General features: G+C 43.0%; 1 protein-coding gene across 4 annotated transcripts in view; it reads right to left on the bottom strand.

Annotated features, from left to right (window-relative positions):
* Positions 1 to 20,337, bottom strand: part of eif2ak4 (eukaryotic translation initiation factor 2 alpha kinase 4) — a 187,398-nt gene that overhangs the window by 83,639 nt on the left and 83,422 nt on the right. For all 4 annotated transcript variants that reach the window (XM_059952972.1, XM_059952962.1, XM_059952957.1 and 1 more), the window contains 5 exons: positions 10,849 to 10,953; positions 6,892 to 6,955; positions 4,466 to 4,545; positions 3,243 to 3,344; positions 46 to 93 (listed from right to left, as the gene is read on the bottom strand). In XM_059952972.1, the coding sequence (XP_059808955.1) occupies positions 46 to 93; positions 3,243 to 3,344; positions 4,466 to 4,545; positions 6,892 to 6,955; positions 10,849 to 10,953 (399 nt within the window). The remainder of the gene's footprint in view (positions 1 to 45; positions 94 to 3,242; positions 3,345 to 4,465; positions 4,546 to 6,891; positions 6,956 to 10,848; positions 10,954 to 20,337) is intronic.

Here is a 20,337-nt window from a genome sequence, read left to right as displayed (position 1 = left end):
GACCACAGCATCTGCAGTGTACTTTTTGTAAGCTAAAGAATGTACCTGTTTTGAACATTTTTCATCAAAATCTTCAGGAAACTCGATAGCTGGCTACGGAAAAAGAACATTTAAAATGGTTAACAAAGTTTTGATTAGCTTTATTTTTTACATGCATATCAAAACATACAGCAATGCGCATCATTTACGTCATCTCTTACGACGTGCTGGGGCAGCCCACAGGTGTTGCTATACTTCTGGCACCAGCATAGCATGCCTACAACTTACTAATCCTAACCCGTACATCTTTCTTTTGGAACGTAGGAGGTAACCAGAGCACCGAGAGGAAACCCATGCAGTCATGGTGAGGACTGAACCTCCATCCAATTGCTGATCCTGTAAAGCGTTACACTAACCACGACGTTACCACACCTCCCAACACGGTGCATAACAACGAGGAATATCCCAACACTCGACCAATATTTAGTTTTTCTCCACTGGATGCTCTAACGTACAATCCTAAAATAAAGGACATTCAGAGTTCAATCCAATATCAGAGAATGTACACTGTATGCAACCTGAAATTCTTACTCTTCACAGACATCCACGAAACAAAAGACCCAGAAGAATAAAAGACAGAAACTTGTTTAAGAAACAAGGTTATTAGAAGAGGAACACAGGGTTTATAATGCCGCAAAGAATAACGGTAGAGATTGAGAGAATTTTATATACCAGTAAAGAGTAACTAAAAAGAGGGAGAGAACAGTAAACTACCAGGAATATAAAGCAGATCGAAAGGGCTCAAACATGCAGTTAGGGAGAGGGTAGCTGAGGTGCCTTAGGTGCTAAGAGAAGAATTAATGATGAGCAAACAGCAAAGACATTAGATAAACATTTTATTTCCATCTGTAGAGTGCAAGATATTAAATGCCGACACAAACAATCAAAAGATGGGAACAAAAGGGTGAGCACAGATATCAACAGAGGGAGTGGACTGGATAAACTGCTGGAACTTAAGGTGACAAATCCCTTTGGCCTGAAGGTAAAGGTAACAGAGTTTTCAAAGTTCTTGAATTTCTAATAACACATTGGAAGTTGTAAAAATAGCCTTACTGCAAGGAAGGTGGGAAAGAGAAGGCCAGTTTGCCTACCTAATGCTGGAATCTATTACTAAAGAAGAAGCAACTTGAGACTTAGAAAGTGAAAGATAGGGCAGATTCATGTTGGTTTTATGGAAGAAACACTGTGTTTAACAAATTTATTAGAGTTATAACGAGCAGGGCTGATAAACAGAAACCTGCGAATCACTGTATATGTATATTCTGTTTCCAAAAAGTATTCAATAAAGTACTAGAAAATTAAGTTATTTTACACGATAAGGGCTCATGGAGTTGAAGGGGTATGTTACTATGGATAGATCGGTGAGAAGAGAGGAAGTGGAGCAGCTTGGTGAGCTGCAGTAAGGTGTCACATGGAATGATGTTGTTACCTCAGTTTGAGTTAGGTAAAGGGACCAAGTGTATTCATCCAAGTCTGACAATAGGAGAAATAGAAATGAAAAATTCAGACTCAGCCTATCTAATCTCTTCCTATAACTCAAACCTTCCAACCCAGGCAACACCTTTGTGAGTCTTTTCTACACCCTTTTTTAACTGAATTACATCCTGGTCATCGCACCGTGTAGAATACACCAAGTGCGGCCCTAACCAACAACTGTAACATCATGTACTCATTGCTTTGGCAAGCATGCCATATGCTTTCTTTACCAGTCCGTCTCCTTGTGTTGTCAATTTTAGGAAGCTACGTACTTGTAGCACTAGGTCTCTGTTCAGCAACATTTCCCAGTGCTTGGAGATACTTTACTAACGTTTACATTAATTTTCCACTTACCAGAGTTAAATTCCATCTGCCAGTCCTTGTCCACTTTGTGAATTGATTTATACCTGTATACCATCGTACTCTTAGACAGCTTTCTTCATTATCTAATATACTGACAATTTCGGTGTCATCTGTGATCATGCCCAGTACATTCTCATCCAAATGGATGACAAACAACATCGGTCATACACCACACCAGTGGCCACAGGTCTCTAATCGAAAAGCAACTCCTTGCTTTTACACTCCGTCTCCTACCACCAAAAAGACATTGTATCCAATTGGCCAGCTCATCCTGGATTCCATGTATTCTTGCAGATCAGCCTACCAAAGGAACTTTATCAAAGATCACAGAGATGATGTCTAGCATCCTCCCTTTGTTGATCCCGTTGGTCATCTCTTCAAAAAAAAATCAATTCAATTTAAAAAATCCAGCTTATGAGACATGATGTTTCATGCACAAAGCCACACTGACTATGCCTCATTAGTCCTTGCCTTTCCAAATGCAAAGAAATGCTGCCTTTAAGAATCCCCTCCAATAAGTTGCCGACCACTGATGTAAGGCTCCCTGTCTATGGTTCCTCTTGGCTTTTTACATAAAGGTAAAAGATTGGCTCTCTCCTATTCCACCAGTACATCACCTGTGAAGTTTCAATAGTTTCTGACAAGGCCCTGGCAACTTCCTCCCTTATTTCCCCATAACATCCCAGTCGGCCCTATACCCTACCAACATGTGCTCCCTCCATTCACCCTTAAAATAATGCTGCGATTGTGATTTCGAAACCAGCATCAGGAAAAGTGCTGCCTTTCTACTCTTTTCAGGTGCAGTGAACCCAGAGCATTACCAGGCCATCTAGAGAATAAATGTGTACAAGGTTCGGCACCAATCTCAACAGTGAACCAACAGCACTTCTGAACGGAAGGCAACTTAACACCAGTGCTTATTAAACTGTGATCGGGACAGCTATCTCACCCCCAAAAAACACTCGTCGTTTATTAGATCAAGTGTAGCAAAAATTCACTGTTGCTATATTTTTATTTACTGTTAGGCACTATAAATAAATCTGCACAGGTTTTCTTTAAATACACATCTATATAGATTTACATACATAATGTTACAAAATTCCGTGACCAGTAAATTACACTGTCGTGTGGTGCAATCAGGAGCCACATCAACTAATAGCCAAACCTATAAGATTAATAATAATCCAACTTTTACATTCACAGTTCCATTGGATAGAAAGAGAGAACTCTTATTCACATTTGAGTTTAATATTATGGATTTAAAAACACAAACTGATTATTTTTCTAAGGCAGACATGTCAGTAAGAGTTACAATGATTCAGAACTATTACACTCCCATTAAAGGTTAACAAGCTGGTACATACCGTTCGAAGCTTGCCGAGGACAAAAATCCTCTCAGAAACAGTAGCCATAGGACGATATGACATCTCAAAGAAAATGATCCCTAAACTGAACAGGTCCACTTTCTGGAAGAGATGATTGTGAACTAATATTGGTAACAGAAGGGATAAAATTAGCCACATGATTCTGAACACCTTAGAACATGGCATACTTTCTGTTGATGACACATATAAAATGCTATACGCCTTATGATTCAATGACTGTTTCCTTTGCTGTGTATGACTTGCAGAACAACCCTTCTACTAATCCTTCTTCCAGCGGACCTGTCTTTCAGCTCCAAGGTGCCTGATGATAGGACTAACAATGTCACAGAGATCACCATCATTTCAACTACTCAGTGCAATATTTAAGTTCATCTCCCGTTTATTGTTGTTCTCAAACCCATGACTTTTACCAACAAGAAGGGTTTAGGTGTTTGGGAACCCCAGCACTGTACATTACACCTACAGTTGCCCACCATCCTGACTTGGAAATGTACAGCCAACCCTTCATTGTCTCTGAGTGCAAATCCTCGAACTCTCCCCTCAACAATGAATGACCTGAAGGTCATAGCAGTTCAAAGTGGTTTCTTCAAACAGTTTAATAAAGAGAATTCTGTAAAATCCATGGTTGTAGAAAGGCTGCTGCACACTTAAACCTGACAACAATAAATGTTCAATCAGGTAACTTGAACAAAGTAGACTTCAATCTGTGTCATGTTACATGGGTAGGGTTTTCCAGCCTTTCAATGGAAATAGAAAACAGCACATAGCTACAACAGGCAAGGTAGCATCTAAAACCCTAATGTATCCAAAATCTATTTGCAAAAGTCTGTGGATCTAATCTTACTGCACACTGCAGAAAGTAAACACGTCTTTCACTTGCTTATGGTTTGGAAGAATTGAGCAGAATCTCACTTGCCTCTGTCTGAAATGCAGAGCTGTAAAACACAGCCAATAACAATAGCATCTCCCACAGGGAGTAGTCAATGAGGCAGGAATAGCTTGGAACTGTCCATCCCTTATACTAAGCACAACAGCAACAGTGTCAAACTAACCACATCACACCAGTTAGAAGACAAAGACAAAATTAATAAATAGGCTGAAAATTTCTAGAATTGTGCAGTCAAACACAGAGCTGACATACAGATATCAGTACATCTCAGTATGAATTGCAATGCTTGTTTCAAACAAATGCAATGGGTTACCTGATTGTAAGTGGCCTTTGCATTGCCCTGTACTTCAGGGCTCACATACAGAGCAGTGCCGACCATTCCAGTTAAGTTCTCTGGAATTGGAACAAACGCAGAGCTGTTAACTTACGTATTGTAAAATCAAATAAAGATTTAAAGAACAACAGATGAAACAGCAGATGCAGTAGTCTAGGGCAATAAACGAACTGCTGGGAGGAACTGAATGGATTAAGCAAAGGGGAGATCGATGGTTCAGATTGAAACCCTGGACAACATCTGATGGACAATCAAAGACATCTCATCCTTCTGAGCTCCAGTGCTTAGAAACCAGTCTCAAATTTTTCCCACCCTCATCCCAGGAATTGGTAAATCTATGCTGTGAAGATCCCAAGATGGAGAGCAAATCTACATGTATTAAATTAAGCCAGCAGTTAGGGCTGAATCTGCAGAAGCTTGGGCTCAATGCTTCATCAGGACTGAGAGCGTAAGGGGAGATAGCCAATCGGAAGAGGTGAGGGCGAGGGCTGAGGCAGGAGCTGGTAAATGGCGGGTGGAACCAAGTGAGCACAGAGTTCATGGGCAGATGGAGTCAGGTGAGGAGGGAGTGATGTTTCTATCTGTATGTATTAATTCATTCATTGAGATACAGAATAGGCCACTCCCAGCCTTTCGAGCTGAGCCGCCCAGCATCCCTGGATTTAACTCCAGCCTAATCACAGAACAATTCACAATGGCCAATAAACCTGCCAGCTGTTAGTGACAGAGGCTGGGAGGTGATCAGTGGAGGGCAGAGGGCTGTAAATAATGGAATCTGATCAGGAAGGAAGATAATGGGTGCAACCCGAAAAGGGAGGGATGGTGGGCAGAGGGGAACAGTGAACGGTGATTGGCAAACTCGTAGGCTGCACATGTGGTATGAACGTTGAATTCTCCTACTTCAGGTCACCCGCACCCCCTCTGCTTCTGATCCACACTGACCCTCGCGCATAACCCTGTTACCCAGTTCCTTTCCATTCCCCTCCCCCATAATTTCATCTGCCCCTCCCTCCCCCTACCTGACTCCTCCTGCCAATCAACTCCTCACCTGGATCCACCAATCGTTTGCTAGTTCCTGTCCCACTCCTCCCTCTCACACCTTCATGTTGGCTGCTTACCGTCTACACTAGTGGTCGCCAACCAGTCAATCGCCATCGACCGGGCGATCTTCGAGACTTTCCTGGTAGATCCCGGAAAAAAATTGAAAAATGCGCTCCAGGCAGAAAAGACCGGAAGTAAAACCCCGTAACCCAGAAAGCAATCTCTCCCCACAAACAGCTCTCCACAGAAGCACTGCTACATCACCATTATCCTAACTGGCATCAACCTACGCTCACATTACAACACTTCTCCCCCTTTAAATTCCAACATTCCCCAAATGTAAACGAACTGGGAAACAAAAATCAGTGGTGTCATTAGCTTGCGTTCCTCTGAAACATACTGATATCTCAGTAAGTTTAACAAAACACCCGAAAAACGTGGCAGATTCAACATTCAGTCTAACAAAGGAAACTGTCCATTCAAATATTCAGTCTGTCAGGAGGTTTGTGAGGGCGCTGTGCTGCAACAGATTAAAATGATTAATTCTAAGTACAGGAGCTGTTTTACTGACAGACACCTCACAGACTGTCTCAGATTGGCTGTCTGTAGTTATGAGCCAAGTTTCAGCAAACTAGCAGAAAGTATTCAGCCCCAGTCATCACACTAAGTGCAACAGTCAATTTTTATTCATTTATTTTTTGTGTTGAAATAAAATTAAATAATGAAACATAGAATTAAAGGTGTTGTAATGTGAGCATAATAAAAACAAGTAATACCAATTAAGATCATGGTAACCAGCTTTTTCCCTTGCTGGTGAAGCAGGCTTGGCACCCTCTTTGGGACCTGCCTCAATGCTGGCGCGCGCCGCTTTGTGAGCCGGTTCGAGTGTGCTACGGAAAGCCGCCTGCAAAGAGAGACTGCTTCCGGGGCTGCGGGGCTCCACTTCAGTCCCTTCTGCATATCTAAACAATTTAGTAGGTCGATCTTGCCTTTCACTAAGGCCGAGGTAGGGGATCTTGGGCTTAAAAAGGTTGGTGACCACTACTCTATACACTCAGTCCTGTTGCAGGATTTCAACCTGAAAAGCTGACCGTCCCTTTAGACGTTCCTGATCGGCCAAGTTCCTCATTCTTTTCAACGTTTTCAGACTCGTCTCTCTTCCTGAACTGCTGAGTATTTTCAGCACTATGTTTTATTCAAATTCAGTGATGTGTCCACCTGTGCATGTGCAACTGCAATTTCCTCTATTTAGCTGGCTCCTTGGTTACGTGAACTTGGACCTTCACCACAGCAGAACTACTCTACCCTGAGTGTCTGCACTGTGAGTGATCCACAGGACAGCAACTGGATCCCTGTGCCCTCACCTGCTGAGTCAGATTTAATCCCGTGAACTGATCCACCCTCATCTGCTTCCAGCTTGTCATGTTCCTGTGGGGAAAGAATTTTAAATTTGCAAGTTTTATTAGTAGGTTCCAGTTTTTAAGCTACAAAGAGCCAGAGACATACAACATGGAGACAGCAGTATCAACCCACTGAGTCCATGTTAACCCAATTCTACACTAGTCCCATTTCATTCCACCCACACCCCATCAATGACCCCGACATTTTGCTAGCCACCTTCAGATGGAACAATTAGTGCATTAATCAGTAGATTTTTGAGACACAGGAAATAACCCACATGGTCTCAAGGAGAAATCCACACAGACAGCATCAAAATTCACGACAGAACCCAGGTCGCTGGAGCTGCGAGCTGTGTTACGGTGCTAGCACAAAAATAAATAGAATTCAGAGAAACTTTAAACTCCTGAAGCTTTGATTCTTTTGACATACAGAGAAGAGTTCACAGAAGACAGCCATTGTTACAGAGCATGGAAACTGGCCTTCCAGCCGAGCTCATCCATACTGACCAACATGGCTATCCCAGCTAGTCCCATTTGCCTGCCCATATCCCTCCAAACTTTTTCCATCCATATACCTGCCAAACATCTGTTAAGCATTGTAACTGTACGCTCTTCTAACCACTTTCTCTGCCAACTTGTTCCACATATCCTCCCCCCAGGTCCCCTTTAAGTCTTTCCCCTCACTGAAAACTCTGGTTTTTAACTCCCCTACCCTGGGAAAAAGCCTGTGGTCATCCTGCTGATCTACACCCCTCATGGCTTTACGTGTCTCTACAAGGTCAGCTTCAGACTCCTACACGGACAGAAAACAATCCCAGCCTATCTAGATTCTCATAGCCCAAGTCCTCCAGTCCTTAACGTCCTTGTGATGATATGCTTTCTGCAGCTGGTTGACCAGAATTGTGCAAAATGCGGCATGTGTGGTCTCTTCAACAATTTGTACGAGTACAACTCGTACACCCAGTGGCCTGACTGACTACGGCAAGTGTGCCTAATGCTTTTTCTCAGCACCTTGTCATCCTCATTTTCTCTGCCATCAACCCCTGACTGATCTAAACATCAACATTCACTTGCTTTTTGATACCCTTACCTTACACAAGTATACTGATCTCTGTCTTCAAAACTCAATTGAACTAGTTACCACGGGAAAAAAGTTCAGCATTTGAGCTTCCCCTGTGTACCAAGGGTTCTTTGGTTCCACCCATAAATAGCCTCATCATCACAACCACCACTCGCTCTTGATCATCCCACCCAGAAATATTCTGTCTCATTGCCTCATCAAATACTTTTGTTTTAATTCTGCCTGAACACAAGTTACAACTTTAAATCACGGGGTTAAGCTGTTTCTATATCTTGAGCTCATTTCAGCCTTTGTGACAGAAAATGACTGAATGATCTTTCCAACAGCTCATATCCCAGAAAACAGATCAATGGGATGTAAGTTTCTGGAAATTTAACAGCCTCAGCGGAAGTAAACTTGACCTGCAATAATCAGGAATCCAGAATACCTGGAAATCCCGCTGCCTTTGGCTGACAGGATGTAAACTTGACCTGCAATAATCAGTAATCCAGAATACCTGGAAATCCCGCTGCCTTTGGCTGACAGGATGTTTGCTGTTCTCTCTTTAAATCACCAGGGTCCTGCTTCCTGCCTTCACTTTCAATTAGTCAGGGTCCCAGCTCCCACAGCTCTCTTTCACTCACCAGGACCCCAGTTTCTATGCTCCCTTTGAGATGACCAAGGCTCTATTTCCCACCCCAATTTTAAACTCACCGCATCCTGATTCCCACTCTCCCATTAACCTGACCAGGGCCCTGTCTAACACACTTCTTTAAGCTTACTCAGTTCACTGGAAAATTTATTATTGTAAAAACAAGAATTAAAAGTAAATTGGGTTATTAACAGAAATAGTCCAGAAATACCAAAGTCCTGAGCCTAGAACACTACATGCCCTGAGATGTGCTATCGAACTTTTAACCCACTCTAATCAATCTACTTTTCTCTTCTACATAACCTTCCATTTTTCTATCATCCATGTGCTTATCAAAGAATTTCTTAAATACACCCTATCCTTGTTATATGTGTCTTCAGACAATGCGGATTCACAGTTATGCAAGGAACCTATTTCTACCAAAGTCTCCTTTAATATGTCCAAAACTCACAGTTATGCGAGGAGCACTGCTTTCCCACCAATACAAGTCAGGTGCGCATGCCTCACAGTCTCACTGTTGGGACGAGAAGCACCGCTTTCCCACCAATACAGTCTCACTCCCGCCAGTCTCGCATTGGTTTTGGCAAGGTGTGGATGTGCAATCTTGCGCTCTTAAACTTCTGTTGGTTTTACCTACGGTGCAGTGATTTTGTGCTTGAAATACTTAGCTATGCTTCCTAAGCGTCTGATGTCATGTCCCGGGCCTACAGCCCAGTGGCAGAGAACCACTTTAACACTTGGAAACCTGGGACGCTACGGCCGGGAACAGAATCTTGCCTTTAAAGTTCTTTTGTTGCTTGACAATGCGCCAGCCCATCCTAAACATTTGGACAGCGTTCATCCTAACAGTGCGTTTCCTGCAGCCTAACACAACATTGCTGATTCAACCACTCGACCAAGGTGTGATCCACATTCAAGGTGTATTTTTTTATATGGCAAACTATCTCTCAGACGCTGCAAGCAACAGACAATTTTGAAAATCCCAGGAGTTCACCAATGGTGAGGGAATGGTGGAAGTTGGAACACTTGGCACAAATGGCAATGGATGTCGACCCAAGTTTAGAACAGAGTCAGCATTTCAGTCATTTCCTGCCGTCAACCCTTCTTCCCTACAAGCAAATTTATGCTTGAAAACAAAATGCTGCCAAGCAAACAACCCTCACCACTTTCTTCAAACTGGTGTCAACTCCTGCTGCCAGCAATTCTGAGAGTTCTGTGAGTCTTCCTTCACCCCTTGCTGTGTTTGATATGATCCTGACAACCACAACCATTCACCTTCTCCATGTAAAGCTGCCCGACACCACAACAACCACTCATCTTCCAGAGCGAACACACATCTGCCACTGTTGGTGAGTACTGTACACCCTAGTATGTTAACTTTCTATGATTTATTGCATTGAATATTACCTTAAATTGATGAAATATAATACGAATGTTGCTTTGTGGTACTGCTTTTGTGTCGTATAGGTATGAAAATGTGAATAAATTACAGATAAAACATATTGAGGAAGCCCTCTGGAACGCATCACTATTTTCTCCATTTAACTAATTATTCACATTATGCGTCGACTGCGAGGAACGTATCCCCCGCATATGACGAGGGTAGGGTGTACCCTAATGTATCTGCCACTTGCACGTCCCCAACAGGGTGTTCCATACACTCATCACTCCGTGTGAAAAGCTTACCTCTGACAGACCCTACCTGAGATATCTAAGTTTTGCTGCATGCAAAGGACAGATTTAGCAGTCTGTTGAAAAGATTGATAACCTGGCTTGATCAGGAAGCAAGGGGTTAGGAGCAGGATCTTGTAACCACATATTCTCATCTTCCACTCACCTGAAAGTCTAGGGACATCTCTATCAGTATCTCCATCTGGAGATCAACATGTTGCTGCCAATGGACAAGCCACTTCTCACAAGCTAACATCACAAAGGAACAGTACAGATGGAGTGCAGGTCGACAAGGGCACAGAATTATGAAGACATGCTGCTACTTAAACTTTTAAAAACTTGAAAACAAAAATCCTCAATTTCAACATATAAATGTTAGGAGAATGTAAGTGTAGCCTCCCTAAAGCTACAACGAATAAAAACACAAATATCCCACATAAAAGATATTATTCCTGAACCGCAAAATATATCAGACTGAAAGCACTGCTGCTGTCATCCATTTATGTGAAACATACAATATCTTAAAAACTCCTCTTACCACATTAGCAAGGTGATCTGTGGCTAAACCGAAGTCTCCTATTTTCACGTGATCATACAAATCAAGGAAAATATTAACAGGTTTCAGATCCCTGTGAATCATTCCCTGAAATGAGAGAGAACAGTTGGTCAGAACAGACTGGGCCAGAAGGTTATCAGGACAGTCAAGATTCAGATTTGATTCTGGAATGGCAAAACTAAATCAAATTTTAGAACATGGATTTTTCCAGCTAAAAATGGTGCACTTATCATATGATTTTTCTTCTATCAGAACTATCTGATTTCCCTCATCCTGCTCATTCCCCCATTACAAACACCACTGGCATTCCCTTAAGACCTGGGACACAGGTGAACTTGGTTATCCATCGCCTGACCTGGCTAGATCAAATCAATTGTGTAGTGTGACTCTCCTAGAATGAAAAAGCAACTGCAACATCTCTTCTCCACTCTACTTCTCAAGCACATGTGTCTTCCCCTCCATCGTCACTCCTAAATGCGAGGAACTAATTCTCACCAGGACTAAGACTATTTGTTAGTTGTCTCAGCAGACCCTTCCTCCACTCAACAAGCAATCAAACAATTGACATCATTCTCCAGTTTGAGGACATGATTTGAGAGTTAGGGTGCAAAAGTTTAAGGGAAACATGAGGGGGTATTTCTTTACTCAGAGAGTAATAACTGTGTGGAATGAGCTTCCTGTAGAAGTAGTAGAGGCCAGTTCAGTTGTGTCATTTAAGGTAAAATTGGATAGGTATATGGACAGGAAAGGAGAGGAGGGTTATGGGCTGAGTGCAGGTAGATGGGACTAGGTGAGATTAAGAGTTTGGCATAGACTAGGAGGGCCTGTTTCCATGCTGTGATTGTTATATGATTATATATCATTTTACTTCCTCTTCCTGCCAACTCCCTGAATCAAAGATGTCACAATGTTCTCCTTGAGCTTACTAAAACAGGACAGGTCCTTGGTGATACCATACCTGGAGTACTGTGTGACATATCAAACTCCATACCAAGGAGGGGATATACATGCCTTAGAGGGAGTACGGCAAAGGCTCTTTCTGAGACAGTGGAACAAGAAGAGATTGGCTCGTCAAGGCCTGTGCAGTTCAGAGATTTCCAAGCAGATCTTATGGAAAAATACACATTTTGGACAGGCCTAAACAGGCCAGAACTGGGGAAGATGCTTCCCTTAACAAAGGCATCTCAAACCAAGGATCACAGTCTCAGGATACATATAGGATTAAACGAAGCTTCCTTACTTTGTAGGTCAGTGAATCTGTGGGGTCCTCTACCCTGTGGAGGCAAAATTGCTGAATACATCTGTAAAGGACAGTACAGTGGCACCACAGACAATGCAGCAGCATCAGAGCTCCAGCAATCCAGGTCCCACACTAACCTCCAGAGACTGTTCCAGTCCCAATCACCCTCAGCTCCCAGACTCTGCACACCCTCCCTGCTCCAGTCCCAATCACTCTCAGCTCCCAGAGACTGTACACCCTCCCTGTTCCAGTCCCAATCACTCTCAGCTCCCAGACTCTGCACACCCTCCCTGTTCCAGACCCAAACACTCTCAGCTCCCAGATGCTCCAGATTCCTTTCATGCACAGATTGGTAGATTAATTTCTTATCTCGTGTAGTTAGATGGCAGAGAATGGTGGGTTGGGAAGTAGATCTGATGGGTATTTCAGTTCAGTTCAGTTTCAGTTTATTGTCATTTAGAAACCACAAATGCAAAGCAGTAAAAAATGAGACAACCTTCTCCAGAATGATATCACAAAAGCACATGACGAAACAGACTACACCAGAAAATCCACATAACCTTTGGCAATCCCCAAATCCCGAGTCCGGAGAGGCTGCTGCGTATTAATATCGCGCTACCAGCTTAGCATGTTAAATAAAGAAGGGAGGATGTGAAATAAAGCAGGTTACAGGGAGTGAGTGAATGGGATTAATGGCATTACTCCGAGAGCCAGAATAGGATTGTGGAGCCAAGTGGCCTCTTCTTGTTGTGAGATGAGAAATATGAGAAATAATTAAAAAGGCAGATGGATTTTTAGACATAAAAGGGTCAAGGGGTATGGGGAGAGAGCATGATATACAGGGTCAGCCTTGTATGGTTGAGCAAACCCAAGGGACCAAATGGTCGACTCCTGCTTTTATTTTTCTATGTGTCTATGTCTTTCATCAATGTTGTCCATTGCCTCTCTTGCCTCAGCTAATCTGTGGCTGAATCCTTCCTCCACTCTTTTACTACCACCAAGTTCAATGTTCCAACCTACCTTTTCCGTTCTCCACAAGCTTCATGTAACCTGAGCTTTTGCCCTGCCCCTAACTCACACATCGCACTGCCAGGTCCTCAATCTTCCTTCTATGCTCCACCAAAGCTGCAATCACAGACTACTCATCACTGGATAAAACGTCAACGGAAGCCATTGTCCCAGCAAAGCCTCAATTTTAACATTCACATCCTGTTTTTGTATCTCTACAAACCCTCATCTCAATCCTACAGATCTATGGCACTCCAACATCCGTCTCAATGTTCAAGGACAAGGAGATCAGGGAAGGAGGACAGAAATAAAATATACTATCAAGAAAATCAAAGAACCACAAAATAAAAGTAAACTGTGAAAATACTTGTTGCATGGCATATGATAAAACTTACCAAGTCATGGCGTTACAGAGAAACATAGAAAACCTACAGCACAATACAGACCCTTCAGCCCACAAAGCTGTGCCAAACATGTCCCTAACTTAGAAATTACTAGGCTTACCCATAGCCCTCTGTTTTTCTAAGCTCCATGTAACTATCTAAAAGTCTCTTAAAAGACCCTATCGTATCCACCTCCACCACCGTTGCTGACAGCACATTCCACACACTCACCACTCTCTGCATAAAAAACTTACCCCTTACATCTCCTCTGTACCTACTCTCCAGCACCTTAAACCTGTGCCCTCTCATGGGAGCCATTTCAGCCTTGGGAAAAAGCCTCTGACTGTCCACTTGATCAATGCCTCTCATCATCTTATACACCTCTATCAGGTCACCTCTCATCTTCCGTCACCCCCAGGAGAAAAGGCTGAGTTCACTCAACTTATTCTCATAAGGCATGTTCTCCAATCCAGGAAACATCCTTGTAAATCTCCTCTGCAGCCTTTCTATGGTTTCCACATCCTTCCTGTAGTGAGGCAACCAGAACTGAGCACAGTACTCCATGGGGTCTGACCAGGGTTCTATATAGCTGCAACATTACCTCTCAGCTCTTAAGCTCAATCCCACAATTGATGAAGGCCAATACACCGTATGCCTTCTTAACTACAGAGTCAACCAGCACAGCTGCTTTGAGTGTCCTATGGACTCGGACCCAAAGATCCCTCTGATTCTTCACAATGCCAAGAGTCTTACCATTAATATTATATTCTGCCATCATATTTGACCTACCAAAATGAACCACTTCACACTTATCTGGGTTGAACTCCATCTGCCACTTCTCAGCCCAGTCTTGCATCCTATCAATGTCCTGCTGTAACCTCTGACAGCCCTCCACACTATTCAAAACACCTTCAACCTTTATGTCATCAGCAAACTTACTAACCCATCCCTCCACTTCTTCATCCAGGTCATTTATAAAAAATCACAAACAGTAAGGGTCCTAGAACAGATCTCTGAGGCACTCCACTGGTCACCGACCTCCATGCGAAATATGACCTGTCTATAACCACTCTTTGCCTTCTGTGGGCAAGCCAGTTCTTGATCCACAAAGCAATGTCCTCTTGGATCCCATGCCTCCTTACTTTCTCAATAAGCCTTGCATGGTGAACCTTATCAAATGCCTTGCTAAAATCCATATACACTACCTCTACTGCTCTTCCTTCATCAATGTGTTTAGTCACATCCTCAAAAAATTCAATGTTATTGAGGCTGAAAACATTTTTCTGCAATGGGTGGTTCTGGACTTGAAAGATTACAACTGCTGACCAGAAAGACTGGGTTGTTCTCCTTCGCACAAGAGAAGTGAAGAGGGAAATGTACCGGATTGGCAGAGACATTAAAAGGAGTGCTGTTTATTCCAGCTGATGGACTAAAGGTACAGGAGAGCTGTGAATGAAAATGTTTAACGTAGAGAGACATTATGATAACAAGTTGGTGTCTATGAGGATGGTGAAAACAGAAATGAATTGGTAGGCACTTGAGGAAATATAATTTGCAGAACCATAAAGCAAAAACAAAGGATGGGACTGTTTGGATACTCGAAGAAGGCAAATTAGGCTTGATGAGCTAAATGGACTCTTCCTATAATATGAAGATGCTCTGAAGTTATAACATTAACTTGGCTCAGTGTTTACTTGATGACTTGATAGTCAAGAACAAGAGTTACAGTCAAAAGTGTTATAATAGTATTTGCCATAGAAAGGGAGGGTATGAACCAATTCGATGCTAAAACAGACAGATAAGGGCCCAGGGGTAGGAGCAGCAGAGGTATGACAGTAGGAATATAGCCCGAACTGTCTGGGAAACACTGCCTGCTGTTTGCACTGGATCGTAGTTCCTTTTTTTTCCCCTGATTTCAAGCAACTGCAGTTCTTTGACTTTCATTCTGTTTGAAGTAGGACTGTGCAAAAATCTTAGGAACCCTAGATGTATTATGTAGTTTCAGATGGTATGGCCTCGACAAAGCCCTGATTTCAACATGATCGAGGCTGTCCGGGATTACCTGGAGAGACCGACGCAGGCAAGACAGCCAAAGTCTGCAGAAGAACCGTGGCAAGTTCTCCAAGATGCTCGGAATAACCTGCCAGCTGATTTTCTTTTAGAAATGCATGACAGTGTACCGAAGAGAATTGATATAGTTTTAAAGGCGTCACACCAAATATTGATTTGATTTAGTTTTTACTGTTTACCGCTCTTTACAGTATTTTTTTGATATTTAGTAACTTTTCATTTCATTATTTTTGGAAGCACCTTCACTTTAAAACATGTGCCTGAGACTTCTGCATTTACCGTACAACACGTGACCAAACTAATTTGCTGTAAGTATTACATTGGAAATCCCATGTTAGATTATACAGCAGTCTCAAGGCTAGGATAAATCTCGACACAGTTACGTAAACACTATAATGAGCCTTGATGAGAAAGCTTACTGGAAATTATTAAAGTATTGGAAATAATAATTCTTTCTACAAATTACCTGCATTGAGATGCTTCTGGTTTATCAAATTGCTTGCCTCAGTAGTACTGAGTCATAGAAATTTATGGTCCACAAAAGGAAACAGTTCCATTTATCTTTGAACAGAGAACAGTACAATGCAAGAACAGGAAGCTTTGGCCCACAATGTATGTGTTGACCATCATTCAAAAAGAAACTAATCCCATCTTCCTACACATATCCATACCCCTTCATTCCTTGCATCTTATATAAAACAAACAACAACACAGCACACAATACCATTCTAGCCCATCATGGCTTTGACAACCATAATGAAAAATTAGACTGCACATGGTCCAACTCACTCTATTCCCTGCCGTAAAGGAGCCTGACTACACACCTCTTGTTCACATATCTGTCAAAAACTGTTCTGAGGGGAAAAAAAATCAGAAACTAGCAATAACAAACTGTCCAGCCTGAGCCATAACCAAGTAAGCTTCTGAATCTTTAGGTAGGGTCTTCAACATTTAGGTGCTGGTATGAGAGAGGAGCTGGCCGAAGTAAATTAGGAAGAGATGCTGGCAGGGATGACGGCAGAGCAGAAATGGTGAGAGTTTCTGGGAAAAATGAGGAAAGTGCAAGACAGGTGTGTTTCAAAAACAAAGAAATACTCAAATGGCAAAATAGTACAACCATGGCTGACAAGGGAAGTCAAAACTATTGTAAAAGCAAAAGGAAGGGCATACAACAAAGCAAAATTAGTGGGAAGAGAGAGAATTGGGAAGCTTTAAAAACCTACAGAGAGCAGCTAAAAGAGTCGTTATGAGGGAAAAGATGAAATATGAAAGCAAGCTAGCAAACAACAGCAAAGTGGATAGTAAAAGCTTATGTAAAAAATAAAAGAAAGATGAGAGTGGATATAGGACTGCTAGAAAATGAGGCCAGAGAAATAATAATGAGGGACAAGGAGATGGCAGATCAACTAAATAGGTTGCATCAGTCTTCACTGAGGAAGACATTATCTCTGTGCTAGATGTTGAAGAATGCAAGGAAAGAGAAGTGAGTGCAGTAACTATTATAAGGAAGAAGGTGCTGAAAAAGCTGTAAGACCCCAAGGTACATAAGTCACCTGGACCAGATGAACTGCACCCTAGGGTTCTGAAAAAGGTAGCGGTAGAGATTGTGGAGGCATTAGTAATGATCTTTCAAAAATCATTGGACTCTGGCATAGTGCCAAAGGACTGGAAATTTGCAAATGTCACGTCCACTCTTCAAGAAGGGAGAGAGGCAGAAGAGAAGAAACTACAGGCCGGTTAGCTTGACCTCAGTGGTTGGGAAAGTGTTGGAGTCAATTGTTAAGGATGAGGCTAAGGAGTACTTGGTGACACAGGACAAGATAGGACAAAGTCAGCATGAATTTCCTTAAGGGAAAATCTTGCCTGACAAACCTGTTGGAGTTCTTTGAGGAAATTACAAGTAGGAGAGATAAAGGGGATGCAGTGGATTGTGTATACTTGGACTTTCAGAAGGCCTTTGACAAGGTTGCACACCTGAGGCTGCTTACCAAGTTACGAGCCCATGGTATTACTGGAAAATTGCTAACATGTTTAGAGCATTGGCTGATTGGTAGGAGGCAGTGAGTGGGAATAAAGGATCCTTTTCTGGTTGGCTGCCAGTGACTAGTGGTGTTCTGAAGGGGTCAGTGCTGGGACCACTTCTTTTTATGCTGTATATCAATGATTAAGATGATAGAATAAATGGCTTTGCTGTCAAGTTTGCACATGATATGAAGATAGGTGGAGGGGCAGCTAGTGTTGAGGAAACAGGTAGGCTGCAGAAGGACTTAGATTAGGGGAATTGGCAAAAGAGTGGCAAATGAAATACCATGTTGAAAATGTATGGTCATGCACTTTGGTAGAAGAAATAAATGTGCAGACTATTTTCTAAATGGGGAGAAAATCCGAAAATCTGAGATGCAAAGTGGACTTGCGAGTCCTTGTGCAGAACAGCCTAAAGGTTAACTTGCAGGTAGAGTCGGTGGTGAGGAAGGCAAATGCCACGTTAACATTCATTTCAAGAGGTCTAGAATACAAGATGTGATGCCGAGGCTTTATAAGACACTGGTGAGGCCTCACCTTGAGTACTGTGAACTGTTTTGGGCTCCTCATCTAAGAAAAGGTGTTCTGGCATTGGAGAGGGTCCAGAGGAGGGTCACAAGGATGATTCCGGGAATGAAATGTTTATCATATGAGAAATGTTTGATAGCTTTGGGAATTTAGAAGGATGAGAGGGATCTAACTGAAACCTTTTGAATGTTGAAAAACCTAGCAGAGTAGATGTGGAAAGGATGTTTCCCATGGTGGGAGAGTCTAGGACAAGGGGGCACAGCCTCCAGATAGAGGGGTAACCATTTAAAACAGAAATGTGGAGAAATTTCTTCAGCTAGCTGGTGGTGAATTTGTGGAATTTGTTACCACAGACAGCTGTAGAGGCCAGGTCGTTGGGTGTATTTAAGGCAGAGCTTGATAGGTTCTTGATTGGACACGGCATCAAATGTTACAGGGAGAAGGTTGGGGAGTGGGGCTGAGGAGGGGAAAAAGGATCAGCCATGATTGAATGGTGAAGCAGACTGGCAATAAGAGTATTAAACGAAAACAGCTTTATAGAGCGGGCGACAGTAGAGGGAGTCAGAGTAGGAGAGCTTTGGCTCAATGGGGCTTCGGCGATAACGGATTGGGGCGAGGCAAGTTACTTAGGATGTATGTCTGCGAGGCCAGTTTCTATACTGGGTGTCAGATGTGGGATGTCCGGGAGAGTCCCAGCCTCTCGGATGCACCAAGTGTGTTGAGCTGCAGCTCCTTAGGGACTGGGCTAGGGAACTGGAGATGCAGCTCGATGACCTTAGTCTGGTCAGGGAAAGTGAGGAGGTGATAAAGAGGAGCTATGGGCAAGTAGTCACACCAGGGCTTCGGAAGACAGATAGTGGGTAACAGTCAAGAGGGGAAGGGCAGGAGTCAGATACTAGAGAGACCCCTGTGGCTGTCCTGTTTGAGTACTACTGGGGGGACGGCCTACCTGGGGGAAGCAACCCTCTGGGACAGAGTCCAGCACTGTGGAAGAGGATGGCAGTAGTGATAGGGGACTCTAAAGTTAGGGGGTCAGACAGGCGATTCTGTGGATGCAGGAAAGAAACGCAGATGGTAGTTTGCCTTCCAGGTACCAGGGTCTGGGATGTTTCTGATCGCATCCATGACATCCTGAAGTGAGAAGGTGAGCAGCCAGAGGTCGTGGTACATATTGGTACCAACAACACAGGTAGGAAAAGGAAGGAGGTTCTGAAAACAGACGACAGGGAGTAGAGGAATAGAGTGAGGTGGAGGATTAATGAGCGGCTGAGGGATTGGAGCAGGGGGCAGGGATTCAGATTTCTGGATCATTAGGACCTCTTTTGGGGCAGGTGTGACCTGTACAATAAGAACGGGTTGCACTTGAATCTGAGGGGGACCAATATCCTGGTGGGGAGGTTTGCAAAAGCTACTGGGGAGTGTTTAAACTAGAATTGCTGGGGGTGGGAAGTGTACTGAAGAGATGGAGGAAAGGGTGGTTGGCTCACAAACAGAGAAAGCTTGGAGACAGTGCGAGAGGGAGGACAGGCAGGTGATAGAGAAGGGATACATTCAGACTGATGCTTTGAGATTACTCTAATGCAAGGAGTATCATGAACAAAGCGGATGAGCCCAAAGCATGGATCAATACTTGGAGCTATGATACAAAGTTACTAGAAACTTAGAATCTCTGCCTGTATTCATGTAACCTCTTGAGCCAAAGTCTAACCACTCCAACAATAGTCACTCCCACAATAGCTGCTCCATCTACATCTTGCTTCTTATTATCAGCCCTTGCTAAGTTACTAATCACCCAAAAGCAATCTCCCACTCAGCAGACAAGTCCTGAAAGGCTCCACTTACTTAAAGCTAGCACATAAACTCCACAAGGAGCTGTCTCTGCAATCTCATACTTGGCAGGATACCAAACCCTTTACCCATCCAGCACCTTGGAGTGACCATCGTTAATTTCATGCATACAAGCCAGAGATAATACTTCTGACTCTGGGGGTTGTCCGGCGACTGAAATATACACTAAATGAGGGTTTACTCATCTGACATCAGTGCATACTCTAGAAAAGAGTATATAGCAAAATAAGGCAAAAAAAATCTACCTGATATCCCAGTTAACGTAATAGGGCACTGAGCCCTGTCCCTATGTCCCAGTTGAAAAGTGACAACTTTGCTTCCCTAGATAAGACGTACTGTATATCCTTGAATAATTAGGTAGTAGGCTCCCCA

This window comes from Hypanus sabinus, chromosome 2, assembly GCF_030144855.1.
Source record: "Hypanus sabinus isolate sHypSab1 chromosome 2, sHypSab1.hap1, whole genome shotgun sequence".
NCBI classification, from domain to species: Eukaryota; Metazoa; Chordata; class Chondrichthyes; order Myliobatiformes; family Dasyatidae; genus Hypanus; species Hypanus sabinus.
Note: the sequence above shows the minus strand (reverse complement) of the source record. Positions and strands in the feature narration are given on the sequence as shown.